This window comes from Physeter macrocephalus, chromosome 13, assembly GCF_002837175.3.
Source record: "Physeter macrocephalus isolate SW-GA chromosome 13, ASM283717v5, whole genome shotgun sequence".
NCBI classification, from domain to species: Eukaryota; Metazoa; Chordata; class Mammalia; order Artiodactyla; family Physeteridae; genus Physeter; species Physeter macrocephalus.
Genome location: NC_041226.1, coordinates 82,569,857 through 82,590,590, shown reverse-complemented (window position 1 = coordinate 82,590,590; position 20,734 = coordinate 82,569,857). Strand labels below are relative to the sequence as shown.

At 53.7% G+C, this 20,734-nt stretch overlaps 1 protein-coding gene across 1 annotated transcript; it reads right to left on the bottom strand.

Annotated features, from left to right (window-relative positions):
- Nucleotides 1–446: 446 nt before the first annotated feature.
- Nucleotides 447–10,180, bottom strand: LOC112065486 (endoplasmic reticulum mannosyl-oligosaccharide 1,2-alpha-mannosidase-like). Its single transcript, XM_028497362.2, has 9 exons — nt 9,881–10,180; nt 9,708–9,816; nt 8,889–9,004; nt 6,997–7,151; nt 6,592–6,701; nt 5,393–5,578; nt 4,520–4,668; nt 3,959–4,147; nt 447–2,217 (listed from the first exon to the last, which is right to left on the bottom strand). The coding sequence occupies exons 1-9, from the start codon at nt 10,178–10,180 to the stop codon at nt 2,131–2,133; spliced, it is 1,401 nt and encodes a 466-aa protein (XP_028353163.1). The 3' UTR covers nt 447–2,130.
- Nucleotides 10,181–20,734: the final 10,554 nt, after the last annotated feature.

The following is a 20,734-nucleotide window of genomic DNA, read 5'->3' as shown; positions in this document are numbered from 1 at the left end:
GAGGTGCATTCTGATTCCCTCTGAGACTGTCCTGCCACACCTGGTAACCCTGAACACTCGGGTACGTCTCGGGGTCCAGGGCCCTTCCCCCAACTGCCCGGGGCCACTGACTTTGGGGACAAAGCTGGGGCCTGATTCCCCCTCCACAGCCCACAGATTTGGGGAGCCAGGCCCAGTCCCTCATCACAACCTACTCTGCCCATTTCAGACCTCAAAGCTGCCAGGAACCAAGGGTGGGGAAGGGGGATGGATGGGAGGTACCAAAGTAGGTCCCAGGGCTCTCAGCTCTGGCCCATGCAGCACCTGGAGTTATGGCCATATTCATGTGTGTGTGTGTGTGTGTGTGTGTGTGTGTTAAATTATACACTTTCAACCACATTTAAATGCATTGGCTTTTTTTTCCCCCAAAACACAAATATTCTTTTACTTATTTGTTTATTTATTTATTTATTTGGCTGCGCTGGGTCTTATTTGCAGCCTATGGGATCTTTAGTTGCGGCATGCGGGATCTAGTTCTCTTGACTAGGGATAGAACCTGGGCTCCCTGCATTGGGAGCGCAGAGTCTTAACCACTGGACCACTAGGGAAAGTCCCTAAATGCATTGGTTTTAACGCATCATTATTTCTAAAACGAGTTCATTTTTCCAAACAGAAACCATTCACTCATTAAACAACAACTCCCAATTCCCTATCCCCCAGCCTGGGGTGACCTCTATTGTCCGGTCTCTATGAATTTGCCTATTCTAGATACCTCATGTAAGTGGAATCATACAGAATTTGTCTTTTTCTGTCTGGCTTATTTCACTGAGCATAACGTCCTCAAGGCTTATCTATGTCACAACGTGTCAGGATTTCCTTCCTTTTTAAAGGTAAACAATATTTCATTGTATGGATGGACCACATTATGCATATCCATTCATCCCTCAGTGGACACCTGGGTTGTTTCCAACTCTTGGCTATTGTTTAAAATGCTGCTGTGAACCTGGGTATACAAATATCTCTTCAAGACCTTGCTTTCAATTTTTTGGGGGGTATACCCAGAAGTGAGATTGCAGGATCATATGGTAATTCTATGTTTCATCTTTTGAGGAACCTCCATACTGTTTTCCACAGCATTTGCATCATTTTACATTTCAACCAGCAGTGCACAAAGGTTCCAATTTCTCCACATCCTTGCCAACACTTGTTTTCTGTTTAATAGTAGCATCCCATGAGTGTGAGTGGTCTCTCATTGAGATTTTGATTTGCATTTTCCTGATTAGTGACATTGAGTATCTTTTCATGTACTTACTGAACATTTATAAATCTTCTTTGGAGATATGTCTTGAATGGGCAAGGGGTGTCCCCAAGCAGGTCCCAGCGCTCTCAGCTCTGACCCACGCGGCACCTGCAGTTATGCCCACGTTCGTGTGTGTATGTGTGTGGGGGGTTAAATTATACATAACATATAATGTACCCTTTTGACATTATAAAAGATGTTTTCATTCCTCATTTTGTTGAGTTTTAGTTTTTTGTTAATTGGGTTTTTGTTTTTGAGGTTTTGTTGTTTGTTGAGTTTCAAGAGTTTTTGTCTTTGTTGTTGAGTTTTAGAAGTTTTAAAAAGTATATTCTGGTTATTAAAACCTTATCAGATTTGTAGTTTGAAAATATTTTCTCCCATTCTGTGGGTTGCCTTTGTACTCTTGATAGTGTCCTTTGGTGCACAAAAATTTTTACTCTGATGACGTCCAACATGTGTCTTTTGTTGTTTGCGCTTTTGGAGTTTTATCTAAGAATCCATTGTCAAACCCAAGGCTATGAAGATTAACCTGTATGTTTTTTTGTGCTTTTAGCTCTTATATTTAGGTCATTGATTCATTTTGAGTTAATTTTTTGTATATGGTGTGAGGTAGGGATCCAACTTCATGTGGAAATCTAATTTTCTCAGAATCATTTGCTGAAGACAAATTATTTCCCCCATTAAATAGACTTACTACTCTTGCAAAAACCAATTGGCTCCGGATATATGAGTTTATTTCTAGAGCCTTACTTGTGTTCCATTGGTCTATATGTCTATCCTTATGACAACACCACACTGTTTTGAACACTGTGAGTTCGTAGGAAGTTTTGAAATTGGGAAATGTGCGTCATCTAACGTTGTTCTTTTCCAAGATTATTTTGGCTATTCAGGGCCCCCCTTGCAATTCCATATGAATTTGAGGATTGACATTTTAATTTCTGCAAAAAAAAGAAAAAAGAAACACTGTTGGAATTTTGATAGGTGAGCGGGAGCTACTCTTCATTGCGGTCCGCAGGCTTCTCTTGTTGTGGAGCAGGGCTCTGGGTGCACAGGTTTCAGTAGTTGTGGCTCGCAGGCTCTAGAGCACAGGCTCAGTTGTTGTGGCGCACAGGCTTACTTGCTCCGTGGCATGTGGGATCTTCCCGGACCAGAGCTTGAACCCGTGTCCCCTGCACTGGCATGTGGATTCTTAACCACTGCACCACCAGGGAAGTCCCCCCACCACTTTAAATATACCACTGCCTTCTGGTCTCTATGGTTTTCTGATGAGAAAGTATCTGTTAATCCTACTGAAGACTGCTTGTACATAACAAGGCATTTCATGCTATTTTCAAGATTCTCTCTTTGTCGTTCAGCAATTTGATTATTAAAGTGTCTTGGTGTGAGTCTCTCTGACTTGATCCTTGGAGTTCATTGAACTTCTTGGAGTTGTAGGTTCCTATCTTTCATCAAATTTGGTAAGTTTTTAACAATAGTTTTTCAAATATTCATTTTGCCATTCTCTCTCTCCTCTTTGAGACTACTATAATGCACACGTGGGGCCCACTTAGGATAGGATCCCAGAGGTCCCTTGGTCTCTGTTCACTGTTCTTCAGTCTTTTCTCTTTCTGCTCTTCACACTAGTTTCAATAATCCTACCCCAACTTCACTTTCTTTCTCTTCCCTGCTCAAACCTGCTATTGAACCCTCTAATGAATTTTTCATTTCAGTCAATGTACTTTTCAGTATGAGACTTTACTTACTTTTAATAGTTTCTCCTTATCGATATTCTCATTTTGTTCATACTTTAGTTTTTGGATTTCCTTTACTTCCATGTGCATGTTTTCCTTGAGCTCTTTTAGCATTTCTAAGACAATTCTCTTAAAGTCTTTTTCTAATATTCTGATGTCTGAAGTTCTTCAGGGATGGTTTCTATCAACTAGTTTTGTTCCTTTGAGTGGACCATACTTTCCTGCTTTTAAAATTTTCCTTGTGATTTTGTTGTTGCTGTTGTTGAAAGCTGGCTGTGATGTTTCTGATTCTGTGTGTGTGTGTGTGTGTGTGTGTATGTTTCTGTTGGGGGAATGAGAGCTTGGCGCTGCCGACTCTGCCATGCAGCTGACACCTACCCTCTTCTTTGGCTTCACTGATCTTTTCCCTTACACCTAAGTTCTGTGTTTCATTAACTTTTGTTCCCATCATCAATTGCTACACCCCTTTGCTGTTAGTTTTTGTGGTAAGCTGAGTAAGATGGCAACTACTTATTCCCAAAACAGAACATGTACCTGACATGATACCAGAAAAGTTGTAGGTGTAATAAACTCAAGGACTGAGGACAGCAGGATTGTCCTGGGTGGAAACATGACTATCCGTGGATGGAATGTGGAGGTGGGACCCAGAAAACTGGGGTCTCTCAATCTACACCCAGATGTTTCCCAGTAACAGAGATCTGCTTACCCACATGGGAAACCTCACAGAGCAAACGTGCTTCTATCCCGACTGAAAAGTCCATCAATCAGAGCTGGCCGGGGAGCCGGTGAACTTGCCCACCAAGCCCCGCCCAACCCCTGCAAGGGCAAGGAGAGGATCCCCGAGTCCAAAGTGTAAACAGCACAGCCAGCCAGGGGCCCGGATGCCCCACTGAAGCAGAGACAGCCCCGCTGCAAACCCGCTCCAGCTGGAAGCACAGCCCCTCCGTACCTGAAATTTCTTAACTCCCGTGAGACGAGAGAGCTCTCGGAACTCCAGCTGAATGCTTGTCACCTCGGCCACCGTGCTGTCAGAGGTCCAACGCGGTGGGTGGGCAACTCCAGTGCCGATGTTTACATCGGAATACGGAATCTTAGAGGGTGTTTGGAACGCAGGCATTAACCGATTTCCAAAATCCTCCTGATACACAACACAGCGATGAGTCAGCGATTCCTGTCCCAGAGTGGCCTGTCTCCACGGCAGGACACTAACCCGTCACCCGTTTCCATCTAATCCACGGGAGAGATGAGTCTGCTGGCTTCATGGGGCCCCACCCCTGAGGAGCTGCAAAAACCGAGCTGGACTCAAGCAGCTCTGAGTGACCATGCGTGCAGGCGGCAGGGCCACTTGAGCCACGCACGTGCACGGAAACAGACTCGAGTGCGTGGAGGGGAGAGGAGACTGCAAACAACCGCCTCCCCACCCTGATCCCACGAGAAAGGGACCGACTGTGCAGCACTCGAGACCCCGGTGCCCCCAGGACGGGAGCCGACCTGGTGCCGGGACACTCACAGCCTTTTTCAGAAAGAGGACATCCCCGGACAAGTGGAAGGCGCTCAGAAGACCCCCCAGGATCCGGATGGTGCTCTCAAACAGGTTGACGTCCACGTTTTTCTGAAATAATAACCTCTGGGACACCCACCTCCTGGCTTCTTCAAATTCTATCGCGTGAAACAGCACAGATTCAGGAAGAAATTAACAGTCCAAGCGTTTCCCTGACCGCTCCCTCTGGGGCCACACGCACCCCCTGCAGGGTTTCAACGTCACTTCCTAGTGCAAGAGGGGACCCTGAAGGCTTCCAATCCCGCAAAAACAACTGAGCCAGTGTGCAGCTGGGGGAAGGCCATGCAGCACGAGGTCACGTGCTCCACAGTCCCAGCCACGCTACAGAGGACCACGAGGGTGAGTGAGCGGCAAGCGGTCTTCAGCCCAATCAGAAAACTTAAAGCAGATGTTTAAAATGCCAGCTTAGAAACACCTAGAGACACACCATCCCAACTCAGCCCCATCTGCGCGGCACAGGAGGACACTAGGGAGAGATTCGGGGCGCTGGCGACTCCGTCAGATCACGTGTCACCTCCCACCACCGGGCCCCGCCTGACTGCGACAGAAACACGGGCTGGGAACGCCCCTGGAAGCCCACCTACAGCCTCACTCAGCTCTCGGCAGGGGGCGCAGGGGACGCCTGTCCTGAGCATCCCCTGGCCGCCTGGATGTGAGGGGACAAAGGACCTGCCCAGGGCCAGCACGGCCACCGTGGCACCCAGGACGAGGGGAGGCGCAGCCCAGCGGGACACGGCGCGTGGACACCTCCCAGCCCAGGCTCGCTCGGGCCCGAGAGTCACGCAGGAGAGCTCGGCCCCCATGCTGGGGATGAGCAGATACCTTTCTTCAGACCCAAAATCCACATGGTGTCCAGGGCGTCGATCAGCGTGAGGCCGAGGCCGAACCACTCGCTGAAGGACTTGGACACGGGCTTCAGCTCGTCGTGGCCCCAGGCGAACTTGCGGTATCCGGCCCACGCGTGGCGGAAGGCGGCGACCACAGCCTTCTGGCGCTCGTTCTGCGAGGCTGCGAGGAGGGAAGCGGGGCGTGGGTGTCCGGACAGAGCTGTCCTGCGGCCCCCCGGACAGTGAGGCTGACGGGGGCCACCACGGGCTGCAGCGAAGGTCTGAGCAGGACCCGCTGCCTGGCCCGGGCCCGCCGCCTCCACCAGGGCCCGGCGGGGCCCACCCTCGGGGGGTAGTGAACACGTGCAGAGCTAAGCATCGCAGGCCGCGGGACCACCACGGCTGCGAGGTGCAGTCCGGTTTGGGGACGTCAAACGTGACAGGCACTGGTGACCCGGACAAAAACACCTCGTCTGGCGGTGCTGCGTCCTGCCCGATAAGCCGCGGGCACTCGCAACGGGGAGCAGACACCGCCAAGGCCGCTCGGACACTCGCCAGGGCGCCCTCGGGGCGCATCCAGAGGCTGCTTCCTGCCACACGTGGGGGGCCACGCGCACACACGGGCTACCGCGCGGGGGAACACGTGTCCGCGGCTTCACCACACGTCCCGTCAGTGTCGACACCCACGGCTCTGCCGTCCACTTCTAACCCCACGCGGTCGCCCCGTGTCCCCACGTGCGTGGCCACGAGTCCCCACCCCGGGCTCTCCTGTCCTCCCTGGGGGCTCCAGCACCGAGAGCAGAGGGTCCCGGCGGGGACCCAGACTCAGTTCTCCTGTCCGTGGAATGGGAACAGGACAGGCTGACCCCTCAAGGGGCGACATGAGGACCGCAGCACCCGGGCCCCTGGCTGCCCGGACACAGGCGGGAAACGAGCCTCCCGCACGCACGTTCCTGTGCGCCTGCAGCGCCGGACACGGGAAGACAGCCGCCAAGGAGCCCCACGTCGTCACCAAAGCCCGGAGGGGTGCTGACGCCGAGACCCGCTCATCCTTGCACCTGCGTGTCCAAGGCTGAGCGGCGCTCGGAGGGACGGCAGGAGCCCCCCGCCGCCCTGCCGCTCTTGTGCGTGTCCACACGCCCCCGCCCTCAGAGTGCCCGGGGGAGGCCCGAGAGGGCGCAGGCCGGACCTCACCTGGACTGCTCCGTGGCCTGAGGGCCTGCGGGGAAGGCCTGGGCGGGGCCTCCGCCTTTCTCGGAGGGAGCTGGGTGCGCTGCTCCGGCGCGGTCCCTGCGCCCGTCCAGCTGGAGCGGGAGGAGAGCGCGCTCAGAGCAGGGGCCGAGGTGCCGATGCCCCGAGGTCGAGGTCGAGGTCACAGCCTCGCTGGGCTCAGACTCGGCCTCCACGCGGGGGGGCCCGCCCTCGGCCTCCACGCGGGGGGGCCCGCCCCGCCCTCCCACCCCCCACGGGGCACACACTGTCTGCAGAAGGCGCATTATGCGTCAGGCCGGTCCTCTTTGCTCTCCAGGAAAAGAAACGCCACGAGAGGCCTGACGGCCTCTGCGGCCCCGTTCAGTCCCTCTCCGCGGCTCCTGGTACCTGGCGCGGTTTCCCTGCGCGTTGTCTTCCCGGCGAGCCGCGCCGGCTGCCTCTGCCCTCCTCTGGGCCTCCTCCTGCCTCTGGTCCTTGGCGTCTCCGCCGGGGGCTCTAATCTGCAGGTTGGGTGGTCCCCGTCGGAAATGCCTTGGAGGCTTCTGGACAGAGACAAGCAGAGACCAGTCACTCGTGAAATGATTCAGTCGTCCATCTGGGACGCTGCCCCCAGTCTGGCCGGCCCCACGCAGGGAGCACTCCGGACTGGCGGAGCGGCTGCAATTGCCCAGAGGAAATTACTTTCATTTTTCCTACGACAGGCAGCTCTGGGAGGAGCCCCTTACTCGCCAGCTCCTGGCCCTGACTACCCGGATGGAGGCTCTGCCAACGGGCACGTGCCACCCTGGGCAGCGGGTTAAGCCCCTGGCAGGGACGTTTCCGGGTGTCAGACCCTAAGGGTAGCGGGGCCGGCAGGGTGAGAGCCAGCACGGCCCCAGGGATGGAGCCGCAGACAGTACTGTCGCAGGCCCGCGCCGGACGCCCCAGCTTCATCCTCGGAAGGGTGTGGCAGAGGTGGCCGGTCAGTGACAGAGCGCTGCGGGGAGCGCCGCGCCCCTCCCGGCTCCCAGCCAGCCCTGACCAGCGTGCGCGGCTGGCACCTCCTCCGGAAGTGAGGACACGGACTTGCGAGCGGAAAAGCCTCTGCTTTTCAGCATCCACGGAAACCCGACGGGGGATCCCGGACGACGTCCTCCTTCCAAAGATCCGAACCCCACCAAGCTGGGCCCCCGGGTCAAGAGCGCACGTCTGGCCGAAACAAAGCCGCATCGCTCAAACACGTCCTGGGGACGAGTGCTGGCGTCGGAGCGGAAGAGAAGGTCCGAGCGGCCTTCAGGTGCACAGCGGCCCCAGGACTTGTGCCAGAGGAGACACGGGTGTTCAGCCCTTCACGTCCAGCCCCTCACGTCCCACCCCTCCTAGACACCAGAGACGGGTCGTGGGCGCTGAGGTGTGGGAAGGTGTCTCTCGGTGGGGAAATGTGCCGCGTTCTGCTTTCACAGGACTGTGAAGGTCGGCAGGCAAAAAAGCAGCCACAGAAGTGGAAGAAAGAATGCTCACGGCTCCAAAGGGAGAAATTCCCTCTTCTACCCACACACCCTCCGGTAAGACACGGGGAGAACGGCCGCCTGTCTCTCCCCGGGGCAGCCCTGCAGGGGTGTGAGGCCAGCACCTGTCCCAGGATCCTCTCCCTGGGGGGCCCTCGAGCACATGGACGGACACCCCAACCCGCAGTGGAGGGTGTCCCCAGGTGCAGAGCGCCCGGGTTCTCCAAGGCCATCCCCCCTGGAGCCACCGCCCTTTGCAGGGGACTTTCCCTGGCTCTCTGGCTGCCCAGACTGCCCTCTAGTCTCCACGTCCTCCCTCCGCCCCACCTCCCCACACCCACGCCCCCGGGAAGGCGCCCCAGGACTAGGCCTCGCCCCTCCCTCCCTCTTCTGGACGACAGGCACCTCGCACCTGCGTACTCCCAAACCTCTCTCCCAGGCCCCGACTGATGCTCGGGCCCCCAGCAACTCGGTCTGGGCAGGTCCAGAGAGGAGCGCCCGCCTGGGTGTCCCCCGCCAGTAGCTCCCAGAGAAAAGGGATGGGTCTCGTTCACACCTACCAAGGATCCGGCACAGCAGATGCACAAAGAAAAGGAAGGAGAGGATGGCCCTCTTCCTTTCCCCCTGTCTCCTTCGTCCAACCAGCCCAGAGTAAGGAGTGTGAGGTTAAAACCTCAAACAAACGGTAAGAAAAAGAATCCTTCCCAGTCGGTCTGAAACAGCACGTACTGTTCCGAAGTGCTTCTGGCACGGGCCCGGGCTACAGCTCCACGCACAGTTTATTCACAGTACCTGAGGTGACGCCCCCGCGAAGGTCTCCGGGTTCTCAGCTGCTCTCCGAGGAGCTGGCAAGACGGGTGGATTTGCGGGTCTCACCTTCGGCCCTTCTGCCGACCTGCTGCCCACGGCTGAACAAGAGAATCTACCTTATCTCAGATTCGCCGCAAAGCCCGGAGAACGTTCAACGTGCGCTCGAGACAGCATCCGCACAACTAAGACTCCGCGTGGAAGGACGCGGCGGGACCTCCGAAGAGGGCAGTTCAAGCAATTCAAGAACGGCCAAAGGGAATCAAACCTATTCCGAAGCGCCTGGCGGTTTCTGTCCTTATCCCCACCCACATCCCCGTTACTCTGCCTTCATGTTTTCCGTTTCGGGAAGGGCACGAGGTGGCACACGGGCCATTTACTGGAGCAAACCTACAGCGGCTCTTTAGCTTTCCTCCTCAAAGAAGCCATCCTAGAGCAGCTCAGAAGGGACCCTGCACCGCTTCACTGGCACCCTGCCCGGCCCTTCCCAGCTCCCGGTAGCGCGTTAGGAAATCCACGCAACGCGTTCAGACTCAGCCTTCAGCCTCAGGACCGGAATCTCCCTGTGAGACAGAGCGGGGGAGATGCCGGTCCTCACGGCAGACATTTGCGAAACGGTCACACAACCTCAAGTTAACAGCCACCTCCTAGCCGGGGCTTGCGAACACGCTAGGCTTCTCTGTATTTCGACTTCCTGCCAATGTGTTGACGTCTGTGCCTCCTGCAGCTGCGAGATGGCGCTGCTGCCGCTTAGTCCGCCCTCAGGAACCCCCACGGATCACTGCGGAAGCGTGGAGCTGGTACCTTTCCACTCGTCGGCCACACTGATGTAGGACAGGAGACCGCAGAGCATCAGGAACGCCAGCAGGAAGAGGACCACGTTCCGCTGTAACCTCGACAGCTGCTTCCATTTCTGAGAGAGAGAGACAGACAGTGACATTTTCACTGAAAAGAGCACAGCCGGAAATCTCTCCCACCGTGACACACTCCGTGGGGACGACGAGGAGTTCCGGAGGCCCAGCGTGGGCTCTGCTGCTTTTGAACCGGAGGGAGTTGCCTCTCGGCAGGGGCCGCAGGCTGGGACGATACTGCTGCAGACGACACACCGCCCGGGCCCACGTTCGAGGAGAATGCAAACCCACGCGGAGACCGTTTCTGGCTGACACGTGGGCAGCGGGGAAAGACCGGCAGCGCGCGTGTGCCGGCTCAGGCTCCACCAGCCTCGCCTCGGCCCTGCAGCCCGGGACCCCGGGAGCCACGGGGCCAGCTGCGCTCATGCCTTCCGCCCCTCCATATGTACAAGTTCCTTGGGTGGTATTAAAGAACTCCTGAAAAAAAAAAAAGGTCCAACTTGGAATTTCCTGGCAGTCCTGTGGTTAGGACTCCACGCTTCCAGTGCAGGGGGCATGGGTTCGATCCCTGGTCGGGGAACTAAGATCCTGCATGCTGCCTGGTTCGGCCAAAAAAAAAAAAGACCTACTGAAAGGCCGGTTCAGAACCAACCGAAGAAGACAAACTGACTATGGTAGTTGCCCCGGGATACTCCTGACCCACCAGGCCTTGTAATGTGACCACAGTGACTGCAGCAGGCACAGCTAGAATTTTTTCTGTTTTTAAATTTATTTCATTTATTTATTTTTGGCTGCTTGGGTGTTCGTTGCTGAGCACGGTCCTTCTCTAGTGGTGGCGAGTGGGGGCTACTCTTCACCGCGGTGCGCGGGTTTCTCACTGCGGTGGCTTCTCTTGTTGCAGAGCACAGGCTCTAGGTGCGCAGGTTTCAGTAGTTGTGGCACGTGGGCTTCAGTAGTTGTGGCTCGCGGGCTGTAGAGCACAGACTCAGTAGTTGTGGCGCACAGGCTTAGTTGCTCCGCGGCATGTGGGATCTTTCCGGACCAGGGCTCGAACCCGTGTCCCCTGCACTGCAGGCAGATTCTTAACCACTGAGCCACCAGGGAAGCCCCCAGCAGGCACATTTATTGAAGTGAGGTCAAGTTAAATGTTCACAACTTAACTTCGGGATCAGTGATGTGAAAGAAACTTAAGAACGAGAAGGGACCTGTTGCAGGGACTGTCTGGGGAAAAGGCTAAGAGTTTTGTTTTTCCTTAATTTTTATGAGACCATGAGAGTCAGAAATTACAGAATGAAGGTAAGGAAGATCATATTAATTGTTTTGGTTTTTTTTTTCCTCCTTTGGTCTCCTATCAGTGGCTGGACAAAAACCTCCTGATTCTAGGCAGAAGTAAAAGAAAAGCAGCATTTGGGACATACACCCGAATCAGAGGAAGAAGTCCTTTTACATGGTGACAGGAGCAAAGTTTATTCAAAGGAAATGGGTTTGAGAAGAAACCTTCTGAATGTCTTAGCTCAAGAGGCCAGCTTGAGGAAGGACAGACGACTGAAGACATGAGAAAGCAGACAGGCAGACAAAACATTAGGTAGCAGATGTCAGCGGCCAGAAAAAAAAATTCCACCTAATTAAAATACAAATCTAATCAGATAACCAAAACCCCACTGAGGGAGTTATTCCCAGAACCGCCCCCCCCCATACTCAATGCTGAGAGTGTCAATGAAATACCAGAGTTCAGCGTGAACTTACTTCCCATTCAAGGGCAGGTGGCCCATCGGACAGACAGAGGCACAGGCGGCCTCAGATGGGCCCGTCGTTACCGAGCCGGGTCCCAGTCCAAGGTCCTTGTGCAAAAGCCCACCACTGACAACTGTGGTTAACAAGGTGGGGTCACTACTCCAGGCACCGCGGGGACTTGGTGGGGTGGGAGGTGTCTCGGGTGGAGAATGCCAGGAAGAAACCGTTAGGGGAGCGGGGGTCTGGGGAGGGTCTTGCTCTAGACCGGACGCCGGCGGAGGGTGGCGGCGAGCCTGACTGGGGTCCTGCGCGGTGCCAGAGCGGCCTCTGCGCTCAGCGGGAGTGGGAGCGCCCCGCCTCGTCTCCTCTCCTCACGGTCTCAGAAGCCCGTGTCCGAGGCTGGGTCCCGGGCGTCCCGTCCCGGGGAGGCTGTCGCGGCCCGGCTGTCACACGCCAAGACTCGGGCCCGGCGCCGCCGGACGCTCACTCGCCAGCACCAGCAGGGCCGCCCGCCGCCGCCGTCCGGGCTCCGGCCCGGGCTCCGAGTCAGCGCCAAGGCGCCCCCAGGCGGGGCGGGCCGCGGACACGCGAAAGCGAGCGGGCGCAGGCGGCGTCGGGAGGCCGGGCCCCCGGAGATGCAGCGCGCTCGGCAGGCCTGACGCCCCCACGCGTCCGTCGCGCAGCAGTCAACGACCAACCTTCGCCTGCGCAGCGCGCGTGCGCAGAAACGGGACCTGCCGCGCTTGGCGGCGGCGCCCTTCTGCGCATACTCTGGCCGTTCCCTACCTGGGCGGTGGCCAAGGCAACAGGAGGAGGTGGCTTCCGGTCGAGCAGGTCTCGCCGGGATCCGCGGCTCTGCGTCCAGTTGCGTCCCGGTCCGGCTCCCCCGGGGCCTGTGAGCAGTGGGGATCGGCCAGGCCTTCTCGGTTGGCTCTAAGCCTGAGCAGGTGTCCCCCCGCTCCGCTACGTCGGCGGGGAGCTCCTGTGCCCCGAACCCCAGGTCTCGACCCGGGGGCCTGGAGGGGCTGGGCCTGGGAGGCCGGGCTCAGCGAGGACGGAGGGCCCGCCGTAGGGTCAGCGGCAGGCGGGCTCTTGGGGTCTTCATCCATTGGACCTGTGAAAAGTAATAAAGGAAACCCTCATTAAACTGCAGTCAGGAGGCCAGAAGGGGGAGCTCTCACACCCTACCGCGCAGCCTTAATTGCAGACCCAACAGGAAGGTTACTAACTACCCAGCAGGAGGAAGGAAGATTTTGCTCCCAGCAACAGCCCAGCCAATGAGAGACCATCAAAGTGCAGCCAATGAAAAGCCACCACACTTCCAACTCCCAGTTTCTTCCAATGGATTCTTTGTTTAGAACAGCCCCTCGCAACTCCCACTTCTCCTTTATAAAAGAGTCTCCTTTGTTCTCTGCACATGCTTGCGCTTCACCTTAGATTGCTTGTTCTGTTTTCCAATTCTTTACTGTTCCTGAATAAACTCATGCTGCTGGTAAAATAATTGGCTGTTATCTTGCTTCAGGTCAACAGTCAATTACAAATTACAACAGAAGAATCATAACAGGGAAGAATCGTCTATCACAGGCCCCAACAGGAAAAGATGTACATTGCATCAACTACCTCAGCAACTTGGCCAATGAGAAACCATCCTCACCCTGAACTCTCACTTTTTTCCAAAGGGCTTTCATAAAAAACAAACCAAAAAACAACAACAGCAACAAAAAACAAAACCCACACAAACCTCTCAACTTCCTCATTTTTCTCTATAAAATAACCATTCCTCTCCTTTGTTTGTTGGACTTACCTATGGCTTTTGCTATAGCCTGCTTATCCCAAATTGCAATTCCTCTGATGTTCCCAAATAAATCCACTTTTGCTCATTCTTAAGGTCAACAGACTCGATAGTCTTCAGGATGTACTAAAGATCACTGCACTGGGACTTCCCTGGTGGTCCAGTGGTTAAGACTCCTCACTCCCAATGCAGGGGTCTGGGTTCGATCCCTGGTCAGGGAACTAGATCCTGTATGCATGCTGCAACTAACAGCCTGCATGCCACAGCTAAAAGATCCTGCAAGCTGCAAAGAAGATCCCATGTGCAGCAACTAAGAGCTGGCACAGCCAAATAAATAAATAAATAAATATTTTTTAAAAATAAGAAGAAAAGACTTAAAAAAAATAAAGATCACTGCACTTTTCTGTGAGCATATTGCCCCTCAATAAACAAGGCAAAGCAGTTCTGTACTGCCCAGGATTGCTCAGCTCATGGCCCTACCCAGTGTTCTCTGCTGGCGAACCTCAAACTTGGCCCCTCCCTGGTGCTTTCCAGGCCCCAAATGCCCACTCCCTCCGTGGGGAGCCCACTGCTTCCTGCCTTCTCAGCTGTGACATTTCTGGGCCTCACGAGGGCTCCCCAGCACGTGCACCTACTGCTCAGCACCTAGGCTTGTCTGAACCCGCTCCAGAAAGATCTTCCTCTCCTGCCCCTTCCCTTCTAGGGGTCGTCCCTGGGGGTCTCTTCGGGTCTTCTCCCACACACAGCTCTGCTGGCAGTTCCAGTGATGTCCTCATGCACCCCTCCCTGGACAATGAGTTACCAGGGGAACGGTGGCACCTGGAAGATGCATGTGCAGGGGGGTGAGTCACAGGCTGTCAAACCTGAGGGCGCAGGAGCTGGTTCAAAGGGTGTGTTCTGGGCCCGCCCCCAGGGTGCCAGACCCACTAGGTCACCTCGGGCTCCCCTGAGGCCCTGGGAGAGAGCTAGACGGAGCATGGGGGAGATTCCCGGGTAGTCCAGAGCGGGGCCAGCACAGCCTGTGGGCTTGTTCCCACAGGGCCCAGCAGGCTGCAGCCCCTGGATGGACGCAGCCCTGGGAACAGCCGGTGCTGCCCCCACACGAGTCGGTCAGAAACTGCAGGCAACAGGCCGGGCTGCATCACAGCACCTTGTGTGTATTGGAAATCCCCGCATTCTGTGGAACATCGAGGGTCCTTCAACTCCATTGCTTCACTAGTGGCCGTCTGGGGGTGAGACGGTGGGGGCGTGTGGCCCTCAAGGGAGCAGGAGGGAGGCCCTTGCGGCGAAGGGACCCAGCGACCGTGCTGCTCCCTGAGTGCCGAGCGGGCGCAGGGAGCCTCACCTGTGAGAAAGGACGCAGCACGACTAGGGTCTCCTGGTCACAGTGTCCTAGCACCACGGAAGATGCAAACGTTGCAGGAAACTCGGCGCAGGGTACCCCGGAGCCCTCTGTGCTACGTGTGAAACTTCACGTGAAAATAAAAAGGTTTCTCAAAAGCGAGCTGCTTCAACAGTTTACCCAACCAACTCTACTTGTGTAGAAAAGAGGTTGCCCGGCGTCCCGGTGTGGCAGTAAGGAGCCCCTGGGCCGCGGCGGGAGCCTCAACCTCGGCCTCCCGCTTGGCGACCCTCCTCTGCCCCAGGCCCTCTGCTCGCGTGTGGAGCAGCGGGGAGAAGGAAACCAAGGCACAGGGTTCGATTCCGAGGCTTGAAAAGCGTGGCAGAGCCGGGATGGATGCAAAGTCGTCCTGTGGGCCTTGGGCGTGGCCCTGACCCCGCCATCACACCCAGGTCGGGAGGCGTGGACGCAGCCACCGTCCACTCCGAGTCGCTAGAGGGATCACCGACTCTGAACCCACCGCCGGACAGCATCCTTCCCGGGGGAAAGCATGGCTGCACGTGGACTGTGCAGCGGCAAGGGGGCCGTGGCCCCAAATACAGAGGCTGCGCCCCCCACCCCTCCCCAGAGCGCAGGGGCGGAGCGTGAGCCCCGGGATCCGTCAGAAGAGACCGGCAGGCTGGGCGGGGACGGCGCTCCCCTCCCGCTTAAATCCCCTCCAGACTAATCAACCACCACAGGAGCCTCCAGCATCGGCATCGGTCCCACTGGCTCCTGGGGGCTGAGGCCTCGGGCGGAGCTCGAGAGAACTCAGTGCCAGGCGTGCAGGCCAAGCTTCCGGAGAGCCATCCCGACCTGCTGTCGGTCTCAGCCGGGCGGGGAAGGGGGCTGGGCTGCGGCCCCCAGGTTCAGCTGCCAGGGAGGGAGGGGCAGCCCCTTCAAACCTGTCACCCTGGGAGGGGAGGACACTGTCCTCATCTCTGCAGAAAAGCACGGTGTGGCTTTGCCTGGGGCCGAGGAGCCACCGTGCGGCCCTGCCCCGTCCTGTCCCATCAGGTCTCAGCTCAGACAGGCCGGTGCGGCTCTCAGCCGATGCTGCCGCACCTCCCTCGGGCCCCATCAGCCTCCTCTGAGCCCCGCTGCGCAGGTCCCCCTGCCTGCGGTCCGGGCCCCACAGCAGGAGCAGAGCCAGAGAGGCCGAGAGGGCCCACAGCAGGCCTGCGGTCACTCGGGTCCAGGGGACCGGTGGCGGGACAGTCCCCGCCCTCGTGGAGTGAACCAGCATGCTTGCTTCTGCGGTCCATGTTCTGCAGTCAGGAACTCAGAGCAGCCTGCTTTCCTCCTTGGAGCCCAGGCCGGGGCTGCTTCCTCAGCCTTGGGGACCCCGGGGCCGGCAGGTCTAGGAGGGAGTCAGGCCTGCAGTGTCCTGGCCGTGTCCACGTCCAGGATGAGCGGGGACCCGAACTCTTGCCCTCTGGTGGCAGCCACGCCTGTGCCCATGGAGTAATGTGACCTGGTGGACAGTCATTGTTACTATGCTGATTGCCACAGTGACAGTCCTGGGAGAGTGTGAGGGCCTCCAGAAGGCTTCCCAAATGGTTAGCCTTCCCCACTCAACCCTAGCCTGTCCTGGGACCTTGGGTTTCCTGTCTGCAGCCAGAGTCCAGGACCCCAGCCCAGCCTGGGCCATCCCAGCACCAGACAGACCCGGCCTGGGCAGACACTGGGGGTCATGCTCACAAGGGACAGTCTTTTTTTTTTTTTAAAGCCAGGACTAGGTTTTGTTTTGTTGTTGTTTTTTAAATAAATTTGTTTATTTATTTTTTGCTGTGTTGGGTCTTCCTTGCTGCGCGCGGGCTTTCTCTAGGTGCAGTAAGCGGGGGCTACTCTTTGTTGCGGTGCGCGGGCTTCTAATTGCGGTGGCTTCTCTTGTTGCGGAGCACAGGCTCTAGGTGCTTGGGCTCAGTAGTTGTGGCACACGGGCTTAGTTGCTCCACAGCATGTGACATCTTCCCGGACCAGGGCTCGAACCGGCATCCCCTGCATTGACAGCCAGATTCTTAACCACTGGGCCACCAGGGAAGTCCCAAGGGACAGTCTTGGGAGTGCGGTGGGTGACTCCCCTTCCCCCTGTTGCCTGGGGTGGGCGCTGGCTCTGCTGCTCTGGCCCCTCACCATGACCTGGAGTGTACACTGGGGAAAAGGTGGCCCTTCTGTCCTCTGGTACTGGCACCCCTGGAGCCCCTCTCTCTCTCTCCATGAGGAACCAGTGAAGGGACTGGTCTGAGGGAGAGGGGAGGGGGTCCCTATTGAGACCGTATGCTGTGCCATAAAACAAGTCTACATAAATTTAAAATGTTTGAAGTCATGCAACGTATTTTTTTAACCACAATTGAGCTAAATTAGAAATAAAAAGAAGAAAGATTTTGGAAATCCAAAAATACTAGGGAAATTAAAACAGCACACTTCTAAATAAACCAAGGTTCAAAGAATAAATCAAAAAGAAAATTGGAAAATATTTTAAACTGAATGAAAACAAAAAATCAAAATTTATAGGATGCAGTTAAAGCAGAGCTTAGAGGGAAATGTATAACTGTAAACATTTATATTAGAATAGATAACAGATCTCAACATTTAAAACCTAACTTGGGACTTCCCTGGTGGTCCAGTGGTTAAGAATCCACCTTCCAATGCAGAGGACACGGGTTTGATCCCTGGTCAGGGAACTAAGATCCCATGTGCTGCGGGGCAACTAAGCCAGTGCGCTGCAACTAGAGACCACATGTGCCACAACGAAGACCCAACGCAGCCAAATAAATAAATAAAATTGTTTTTAAAACCCCTAAATTTCTACCTTAAGGAGCTAAGGAAAAAAGGATCAAACTAAATCGAAAGCAAGCAAAAAATAAAACTTAGCGAAATCAGTGAAATAGAAAGCAGAAAATTAACAGAGAAAATCAATGAAACAGCAAGTTGTTTCTTTGGGAAGATCAACAAACATTTAGCTAGACTGATCAAGAAAAAATAAACTCAGGAGTAAAAGAAGGGACATCACAACTGACCTTACAGAAATCAAAGGGATTACCAGGGAATATTATGAGCAACTTTATGTCAATAACTCAAAGTTTAGATAAAATGGAAAAATTCCTAAAAAGATACCAATTACCAAAACTGATGCAAGAAGAAATAGAAAATATGAATATACCTATAAGGAAATTGGACTAGTAATTTTAAACCCTCCCCCCTCCAAAAAAAAGCCCAAGCCCAGGTGGTTTTGCTGGTGAATTCTACCAAACATTTAAAGAAGAATTAACACCAATCCTTCACAAACTCCTCCAGAAAATAGGAGAGGAGTAAACACTTCCCACCTCATTCTATGAGGCCAATATTAACCTAAAATCAAAACTAGACCGAGGCATCACAAGAAAACTACAGACCAACATCCTCCATTAATATAAATGCAAAAATTCTCTACAAAATATTAGCAAACAGAATTCAGCAACATATGGAAAGAACTGTACATTATGATCATTTATTTCAGGAATATGAATTTAACATCCAAAAATTAGTTAGTGTTATACACCATATTAACATAATAAAGAACCAAAGGACTTCCCTGGAGGTCCAGTGGCTAAGACTCCACACTTCCAATGCGGGGGGCCCGGGTTCGATCCCCGGTCAGGGAACTAGATCCCACATGCTGCAACTAAGAGTTTGCATGCCGCAACAAAGATCCCACACGCAGCAACTAAGACCCGGCACAGGCAAATATATAAATAAATACAATTTTAAAAAGCTCCCAAACCACATGATTATTTCAATAAATGCAGGAAAAAAAGCATTTGAAAAAATCCAGTGCGTATTCACAATAAATATTCTCAACAAATTAGGGATAGAAGAGAATTTCCTCAACATGCTAAGGGCACCTATGAAACCCTATAGCTATCATCGTACTTGGTAGTGAAAGACCAAATGCTTTCCCTCTCAGGTTGGGAACGAGGCACAGATGGCTGCTCTTACCATTTCAGTCTTGGGATTAGAGGTTCTGTCTAGTTCACTCACCCAAGAAAAGAAACCAAAGGCATCCAGACTGGGAAAGAAGGGAAACTGTCTACTAACAGGCAACATGATCTTCTACAAAATGCTCAGGAGTCAACAACAAGCAAAAAACCTACTAGAACTAATAAGGTACAAGATCAATACTCAAAAGTCAATTTTATTTCTACATATTACTGACGAACAGGCCAAAAATAAAATTAAGAAAGCAATTTCATTCAAAATTGCAGACAAAAGAATAAAATACTTGGGAATAAATTTAACGAAATAAGTGCAAGCTCATTTACATTAAAATCCACGAAACATTGCTGATGGTAAAGATGATCTAAATAAATGGATTGAGAGACTCAATTTTGTTAAGACTGAAGTTGTCTTTTTTTAAAATAAATCGATTGATTGATTTTATTTTTGGCTGTGTTGGGTCTTCGTTGCTGCGCACGGGCTCTCTCTAGTTGCGGCGAGCGGGGGCTACTCTTCGCTGCGGTGTGCAGGCTTCTCATTGCGGTGGCTTCTCTTGTTGTGGAGCACGGGCTCTAGGTCTGCGGGCTCAGTAGCTGCGGCTCGCGGGCTCAGTAGTTGTGGCTCATGGGCTCTAGAGTGCAGGCTCAGTAGCTGTGGCGCACGGGCTTAGTTGCTCTGCGGCATGTGGGATCTCCCCAAACCAAAGATCAAACCCGCGTCCCCTGTGTTGGCAGGCGGATTCTTAGCCACTGCGCCACCAGGACAGTCCCAAGACTGCAGTTGTCTTAATAATTGATCTATGAATTCATTGCAATGTCTATCAAATCTTAGCAGAAATTGACAAATTGATCCTAAAATGTATATGTAATTACAAAGGACCCAGAAGAGCCAAAACAATCTTGAAAAAGAACGAAGTTGGAGGCGTAACACTAGTTGATTTCAAAACTTAATGCAGGGCTTCCCTGGTGGCGCAGTGGTTGAGAGTCCGCCTGCCGATGCAGGGGACACGGATTCGTGCCCCGGTCTGGGAAGATCCCACATGCCGCGGAGCGGCTGGGCCCGTGAGCCATGGCCGCTGAGCCTGCGCGTCCGGAGCCTGTGCTCCACAACGGGAGAGGCCACAGCAGTGAGAGGCCCGCGTACCGCAAAAACAAAACAAAACAAAACTTAATGCAAAGCTACAGTAACCAGGACAGTGTGGTCCTGGCATAACAACAGACATACAGATCAATGGAACAGAATTCAGATTCTAAAAAAAAAACCCTTATGCTTATGGTCAACTGATGTTCTACAAAGGTAGCAAGAAAATTCAATGGGAAAGCATAGCTTTTTTTCAACAAATGGTGCTGGGTCAATTGGATACCTAGATACAAATAAATGAATTTACACCCTGCCTCATACCATATAAAAAATTAACTCAAAATGGTTCATAGACCTAAATGCGAGAACCAAAACTACAAAACTCTTGGAAGAAAACATAAAATAAAATCTTTGCGGCTTCAGGTTAGGCAAAGATGTTTTAGATATACCAGAGCACGATCAACAACAAAAAATCTGATAATTGGACTTCATCAAAATTTAAAACTCTTGCACTTTAAAGACAACATTAAGAAAATGAGAAAACATGTCACAGACTTGGAGAAAATATTTACAAAACATATATCTGATAATATGGTTAATACGGGCAACAGATTTGAATAGACATTTCTCCAAAGAAAGTATACAAAAGGTCAATAAGCACATGAAAAGATATTAAAACTAATCAGTCATTAAGGGAAATGCTCATTAAAACCACAATGAGAGGGGCTTCTCTGGTGGTTCAGTGGTTAAGAATCCGCAGGGGACACAGGTTTGAGCCCTGGTCCGGGAAGATCCCACATGCCGCGAAGCAACTAAGCCCGTGCGCCACAACTACTGAGCCTGCGCTCTAGAGCCCGCGAGCCACCACTACCGAAGCCCCCACGCCTAGAGCCCGTGCTTCGCAACAAGAGAAGCCACAGCAGTGAGAAGCCCGCGCACCACAACGAAGAGTAGCCCCCGCTTGCCACAACTAGAGAAAGCCCGCACACAGCAACGAAGACCCAACGCAGCTAAA